Source organism: Corylus avellana, chromosome ca9 (genome assembly GCF_901000735.1).
Source record: "Corylus avellana chromosome ca9, CavTom2PMs-1.0".
In the NCBI taxonomy this organism is placed as follows: Eukaryota; Viridiplantae; Streptophyta; class Magnoliopsida; order Fagales; family Betulaceae; genus Corylus; species Corylus avellana.
This window is the reverse complement of record NC_081549.1, coordinates 7,956,513-7,964,257: the sequence shown is the minus strand read 5'-3', so window position 1 is coordinate 7,964,257 and position 7,745 is coordinate 7,956,513. Positions and strand designations below refer to the sequence as shown.

Genomic DNA, 7,745 nt, shown 5'->3' with positions numbered 1-7,745 from the left:
TTTCAAAAATATAGGGACAATTAGGTCTTTTTAACAATTTTCATAAGAAAAAACGAAAATTATTGACGGATGGGTCACATTGCGAATTTTTGATACTTTGTTGAGGTACATTGCCAAATTTTAAACATTTGATGCTAAATTGAAATCAGCTGAAACTTTGGAGGGGTAAAGTTCAAATAAACAAAAATATATTTGAACCATGAACCACCATTTCCATAAACATTGAAGAGAGAGAGAGAGAGAGAGAGAGAGGGAGAGAGTATTGTCTACCATGCACAGAGCATGGTAGGATGGCCACCGATTGAGTCGGAAAGCAGCAGTTTTAAACATAACCTTTGAGGATGGGAGAAATTTGGGTGGATCTAAACTCTATTTTTCCTTTTTATGTGAAGTCCACACTGTTTAGTAGTATTACAATTGTACAAGGGGTAACATATTGGGGAACCAATAAGAGAAATAGAGAACTCGAGAAGAAGAACCAAGCCTTGAAAGGGACATGGGAAATGGCCTATTATTTGATCTCATCATTGTATAAATCATACCAATAGCTAGCTACCATGTGACTAAATCTTAAACCAAAAAAGAGATGTCATATCAACTATTTACCGCTTTTGTTCATTCCAGGTCTTGCCCTCAAAAAATTCACTCAGCATGCGTTCAAGATCTTCGGGGGTGTATCTTATGTACTTTTGAGGGTTCTTCCCATTCTCGATCATAGGCCTGTAATACAAACACATTTGTATAAGAAAAAGGGAAAAAGAAGAAAAAAAAAACTAGGAAAGCCTTAAAAAAACAGAAAGGAAGAAGTATGAGGAAACATGCCCGAAACGTCTAAGGAAAGATCTAAAAGCAGGCAAGACGACTTCAGCAACAGCCAGCCTGAGAGACTCGCGCAACTCACTGTCGGGAACTGTCCACTGAGATTGCCTTTGATGAAGTTCTTCAAATTGGCTATTGAAGGTCTTGAACCTATCTTTCACTGAAGCTCTAGAAACTCCGCTGCCACTACCCTCCCCTCCAACTGGACCACCGCCGCCTGATGAACTAGAGCCCTGAACGGTGAGACACTGAAGAATCTGGGAATTTTTTTTTTTTTCAAAAAAAAAAAAAAAAAAAAAAGGGAGCAGCTTTGTGAGATCATTGACCAACTTCTCTTGGAAAAGTTTGATAATATCGAATATAATCTTGGACAATCGTTAGTAGCACCCTCAATGGTAAAGTACAGTTGAAGTCCTTATTCTTAAAACTAAAGAAAGAAACAGAACTTCAATTTGCTGGGGTTTCAAAATGGTATATGCTGCTGGGGCATCAAGTCCTACTCGTTTGTCATGACCTTTGGCATACTTAAAACCATATAATTTTTGAAATAGTCAAAATAAAATATTCTGTTGTTTAACCACATGCTCAATATTTTAGCATAAGAATTCGTGTTTCTAGGATGAGCTTCAAGAAATTATCAGGAAAAAGAAAAATAAATTATGATACAACAAGTTTGACTAAAGAAACAAAACCTTTGCCCAAGAAACTCTCTTATATTGATTTGCATGCTGCTGAACAATCCTACGGTGTATCTGCACCCAGTCATCCCCCAACAAATCCTTTGCCTCTGACCTGCAAATGTATTTTTTAGAGAATTTTGCATACTAGCATACAGAGACGATCATTGCCATATAATAGAACAAGCTAAATATAGACACACCTTCGAACCGATCTCACTATATAGTGAATGTTGTTCATAAGAAACAATTGTGTCAATGCAGAATCTTTGTACTGCTTGGATTTCCCATCCAGGTTATTCTGGAGAGCCTGCATAATCCTTGTAGTTACAGATGCTAACTGAGCTTCAGGATCGGCATGGTCAAACTCCTGAAAAAGTTGCTTCAGTGTTGATTGGTAGCTGCGCACATGAAATACCCAGCAGTCATACCCAGCAGTCATACATTTTGTTTCACTATGGTGACCATCAATATAGACCAGGGACAATTGAAACAGAACCAGATTGATAACTGGAAGAGAGACGGGTGTGTATGTGTGTGAATTGTCTGTGGGGGTGGGGGTGCAGGCAAAACCTGACTCATATAGAACATAAAGAAACTACTGAAATTAATATACAATACAAGTAAAATTGTCTACTGAACACAAAGAAGTAGGCAGGACAACTTGTCTCGGAGATGGGTTATTATTACTTGTACCAAACAATTAACTAACATAGAAGAATGTACCAAGGGCTATTGAGTCTAGAAATAGTGTGTGGAAAGAACAGCAATGATAACTCACTCGAATAGAAACTTTACGTAATTTATCACATAGCTAGTCAAGGGGTGGACAGTTCCATCAAGTACAGAAGTTTTCGTGGCATCTTTTTCAACCGCTTCTTCAAAATCACCAAAGGTCTCTTGGGCTGTCTGAGCTAGCCGCTTTGTCAAACTCAGTGCAGATTCCCGCATTTCAATAGAATATTTAGTTCCGAAAAGTGTTTCAATCTGCTCGGAGCCCCTCCCCCCAAAAAAAAGGAAAAAAATTGATGTCAGTTTTTTGAGTTAAACAAACCAATCTGCATATGTTTTTTGGAATACAATCAGCTCCTTAGCATAGTACGACTTTTTTATGTAATAAAATTTAACTAAAAAGTGCTGTGTGTGTGTGCACATGTTAGTATTCACCTATGAATCCATAAAAGAAAAGAAACCAAAATCTTGAGTTCTTCAATCAATCATTTTATGAGTTCTAGTTGCCTACACAAAGATTTTCATTTAAAGTTTTTATTATCACTACACAAACACTCTCTCGAGTCTCTCCTATATAACATTTTAATTTAATCGTGTTTTAATAAACAAGAAATAAATTTCCTAAGAGGACTGCAAACCATCATTATAGCATCATTCTCTTTTTAATGAATCAAGCTAACTCTCAATTGATGTGCACCAGACTTCTTGCCAAGTTAGGTTTTAATACATATGGTTTGGTTTAATGTTGGCCATGTGGGCATGAGTATTTAGCAGAAATTAGGAATTACCTATGATTGAAAAACTCTGATTTTTCAACCACTAGCCTTTCCAAAAAGTTGAATAAATTGAGTAATTTCTTATTACTTACAACAAAGACACCAAAAATTTTGACAGCTAAACCAAAATATTACGTATGTTTAACCCAAAAAAAAAAGGAGCTGGGGAAGCAAGGCAGCAATTGTGACTTTATAAATATAATTCTAAGTGATGACAAAAAATATTTGTCGTCTTCCTGTCAACAATTGAACTAACTTATTTCATATGCTAAAATCCAACAGAATTAAAATACCGGTAGGTAATCCCCATAGGCTCTCTCGTACAATATCAAAAGTAACTACTAATATATATATTAAAAAAGGAAACTCATGGTCTGATCTGGTAAAAAATTTCATACCTCTGACTGAAGTTCTCTCATTATCTCATACATGTCTAAAAGAACAAACAATTTTTCAGGCGATCTCTTGCTTTTGGCAATAGCCTCTCCGAAACTGAGAAGCACAGCTACACTGTTCGTAGTTACTTCGGCAAAACACTGATCCCTAAGAATCTCAGCACCATCAAATATTTGATCACATACTTTCTTTTCCGCAGCAAAAAGCAGTTTGACCTGTTTCACGCATTATTTAAATAGTTGGAAAAACAACACCACTACCAGATCAGCCTCAAGTAAATCCTTACAGCAATCCGCATGTAATGTATCCAATTCCCAATCTTAGCCTCCAAAACCTCCCACTGCATTTTCTGGACATCATCTTTAGTAAGTCTCTCCACACCTAATTTTCTGAGACTCTGTTCCATAACTGAAGATCGAGTCTCCCTAACATTTAGAAAACAATATATGATTGTTACTAGAAAAGGATGATAGTAAGTGCCAAAAAAAAATCATCATTCCTTATGATAATAGAACATGTAATCATTCCTTTAATAAAAGCGACAATTTTCTGTCCTAAATTTGGAATTCAAAAAGGTAATATATATCATATAGTAAAAGTACACATATCAATTTGGATTGAGCAAAAGCTATATTATTTTCCTTTTGCTATTCTCTGAGTCTCCTCCTTATTAAGTAAGGAATCACCACTCCCTTTTGCAGCACCCACTACTTATCTTGAAAGTCGTGTCTCAAGCCAAACTTTTTTTGGGAACCAGACCTTGATGTATGAAACTCAGGAACAAGGCTTGACAAAGATATCCCAACTTAAATGTAATGATGGTTCCACCAACCAAGAGTGAAGATTATCAAGTTTATACCTTCATTCTCCACATAATTTCTAGAACAATTGTTTTATCATCAGCCAGCCACAAAATTTTGCTCCAATTTTGGTGGGTTAAACCAAAAATAGGCCATTTCTATTTGGTCAGATTTTAATTTTCCAAGTCACCTAAATCATATAAGAGAAGATCCAATAGAATATATCAACCATTTTCTAGCATATTTTATCTTAGCATAAGTATTTCATAAACTGAAAGGTCCACTACATAAAGATAGAACTGTATAATCTAAAGTGTTGAGCATTGGCAAAGCATCAAATTAAGCAGAAAAGGTTTCAAAAAATAGCTAAATTAAGTCACCTGTAAGTTCGAAATAGCTGTTGCTGATTTCCAGCTTGAAGCATTTGTTGGGCTAAATCATGCAGAAGTGGCAGAACCCTAGGCGGAATAAGAGTTGGAGGTGTGTAAACAGCAGTTTCTAAGCTTTTATGGTGCTCAGAATGAGTCCTGCTACTAGCATCACCTTGGTTACCTGGTGATGCTGATGATGGCCGTAGAGAGTTGGGAAGACAATCAAAAAGACGATCAGGATCCACAGGCTTGCTGAAATCCAAGAATAGATGTCATTGACTCATTTACTAAGATGGCTAACATACCAAAAAATTCTGTCAAGAGTCAAGAAGGTGCATAATGCGTCTGAAACAAAAGGAGAAGCGAGGTGTACTCTTATTTTCTTTAAAGATTTAAAGGCAATCAAAGAGTGCCCAAAATCAAAAACTACTAGTTGAAGGTTACAGTTTGTTCATTCATTACTCCCTTCGTCCAACAATAGATGAACATTTACAAATGGGATGCACTTTTAATGAAATATGTACTCTTTCTAAAATCCCTATAGATTGGTCAAGAAATATGAATTCCGATTTGAAAAAAGGAGAGCCAAAATATGGGAAGTTACATAGATGACTACTTTCATTATAGAAAACTTTTATCTATCTTGGGATAGCCTAAATAAAAAGGAAAGCACATCATATATATCTGTCCTGGGATAGCCTAAATAAAAAGGAAAGCACATCATATATATCTGTCCTGGGACAGCCTAAAATGGAAAGCACATTATTTATTATGGGAATGTAGGACTGGGAGTATTATTTAGTGCCAAGAATCACTGAGAAATGTTTGGTTTATAGAACAAACAATGAAATTTTACTTCGGATGGATCAAAACATGTTTACCCTATTCTCTAGGTAAAATAACCATCTACAAATAAGCAAGTTTCTAACATTAAAAAAGACTTGGTAAGTGAGAAATTATTATAAATTTAGTGCATAAAGAGGAAATAATAAGTTGATTTGCTACTCGTGCCAAAAATTTCCTAAGCAAAGTAGGGTACGAAGGTGAGTTAAGAGTTAGATAAAGTACAGCTATGTACTACTTGGTAAATCCAAACTCTGACGTGAGTTAAGAGTTCGATTCTTGTATAGTCACTGGCTGCTCAGCAAACTCAAGTTCCTTTAAATATTGTTATTTCTGCTTTGACATCCTTCTTTTTCTCTTCTTTTCGTATCTTTTAAGAAATGTTATGTATAAAAAACATAATAATTGCTAGATCAAGTACTAGACCCAGCTTCCTTTATATAAGAAAATCAGAAACAAGAATAAGACAACACAAAACAAAATTTTCATTCATCCCAACCGAAATGTAACGTATTTTGCAAATTTTAGGATAATTGAAGCTTTGCAGGTGTGGATGTTCTCACATGATTAGAACAACACCAAAAGTTTCTAAGATGCTAGTCAGGATAATAAATTATCTGCCCCATAAGACAAAAGTGATGCAGCAGTGAATATCAAAGGAAACTGAACCTGTAATTTGTTAACAGCTGTTTGAACTCATCCTCAAGTTTTGAGATAGATTTTGCAAGCAAGTTATTGGTGTGGTTAAGGATGCCACCACTGCTCTTAAAACTTTTGTTGCTGCTGAAAAAACGAACTATGCTTCTCAGCTGATCAATTGCTTCTAGGTAGCTTTCAAGGTCCTCATGTGGGCCTCTGAGTATCTTAGCCTCTGCCTACATATTTATATTGAACTGAAAATCAGCATTATGAATCAAAATTAAATGTTACAAACTACTGCATAGCAATATAATTAAGGCCTCTTTTACAAGTTCTCTAGTAATGTAGCATAAAAGATTACATTCTTCTTTCAATTAAACAAATACTAAACAATGTGCCCTTCTTTAAAATTATCTGCTTTATCTAAGGAGATTATTCTCTTGTAATGCTGTAGCCCAAAGAATACAACCGACGTGGCATTGTCAAACACTTAGTCAAATTTTTAATCTAAACAAACAACCAAACAAAGTGACTGAAACATAATTTGTTTTCTGCTAATTACACTTCCTCTTAAATCATCATGCATGTGAAAATGAAAATTTAAGCACAAAATTTTCCATGTAAAAATCAATCAAATACGAAACCAAAAGAGAGACCAACCTTGCGCATGAGGTCGAATTGTCCCAATATTACATCTGCAGCTTTCAATGTCTTATCGATATTCTCATGCGCCCTCCGTATCGAATGCGTACGTACCTACCATAGCCATAAAAACAACAGAAACAAATAAATAAATAAATAATACAAATAAAAACCCTAGCATATTCCAATTTAAATAAAAATCATCCAGTAGATCTCGTTAGGTGCATAGGAAAAGAGAGAAAGCAGAGAAAAACAGAACGAATGCAAACACTATTTCGCCGAACTGCAGGGAATTTCTTCATATTTTTGCAAACTTGTTAAAAAAGTGTTATAAAACGTTAAATGCAGGCTTTTGTATGCAATGGAGTTCTTTTCTTTTATTTTCTTTTTCTCGTGAGCCAAACAGGGGAGAGGAAAAGTGCAACCTGAGTGGGACGCATGGCTGTTTCAAGGGCCGAGAGACGATGGTCGAAGGAACCGAGAATGGCGACCATGTTGTCCGTGATCGTCTGGCTCTTATGCAGCGACTCTCTCATGAACACCGCTCTTTCGCTCAGGGCCTGCATTGCCTGTGGAACCCCCATTTTTTTTCCTTTTCTCGCCGGATTTTCCCTCGCTTTGTTTCTGTCTCTCTGTTTGGTGAGAAAGAAAGCAAATGAAAAACGAATAGGAATTGCGAATGCGTGATTTAAACGTCAAATGCGTACCAGTTTCCGTTGCTTTTGGGTGCCTCGTCGAAATAGAGGGGACGAAAGTCGTTATTACGGATCTTCTGAGGTGCTCTGTCACTTGCCGGGTCGGGTTGGTCTGCTTCGCCTCTTGCTTTGCCTATTATTTCTTAAGCTCTACTTTAGGCCACGTCACTTACAAACCAAAAATAATTGAGTTTAAGGTTCAAAAATAATGGAGATTTGAGATAAAGTTAGGGCCGTAAATAAACCAGTCCGTTCGATAACCCACTCAATACCTGCTCGGTTTAACTTGATTTGAACTCGATCTCGATACTGTAGAAACCCGCTCGTTACTGTAGAAACCCGCTCGATTAGTAAA

At 36.2% G+C, this 7,745-nt stretch overlaps 1 protein-coding gene across 1 annotated transcript; it reads right to left on the bottom strand.

The window, feature by feature from the left end:
- Positions 1-568: 568 nt before the first annotated feature.
- Positions 569-7,285, bottom strand: LOC132161966 (exocyst complex component EXO70A1). Its single transcript, XM_059572194.1, has 11 exons — positions 7,121-7,285; positions 6,714-6,809; positions 6,084-6,289; positions 4,581-4,823; positions 3,687-3,825; positions 3,403-3,615; positions 2,278-2,483; positions 1,700-1,897; positions 1,512-1,611; positions 823-1,076; positions 569-720 (listed from the first exon to the last, which is right to left on the bottom strand). The coding sequence occupies exons 1-11, from the start codon at positions 7,277-7,279 to the stop codon at positions 603-605; spliced, it is 1,932 nt and encodes a 643-aa protein (XP_059428177.1). The 5' UTR covers positions 7,280-7,285; the 3' UTR covers positions 569-602.
- Between the last annotated feature and the right edge of the window lie 460 nt (positions 7,286-7,745).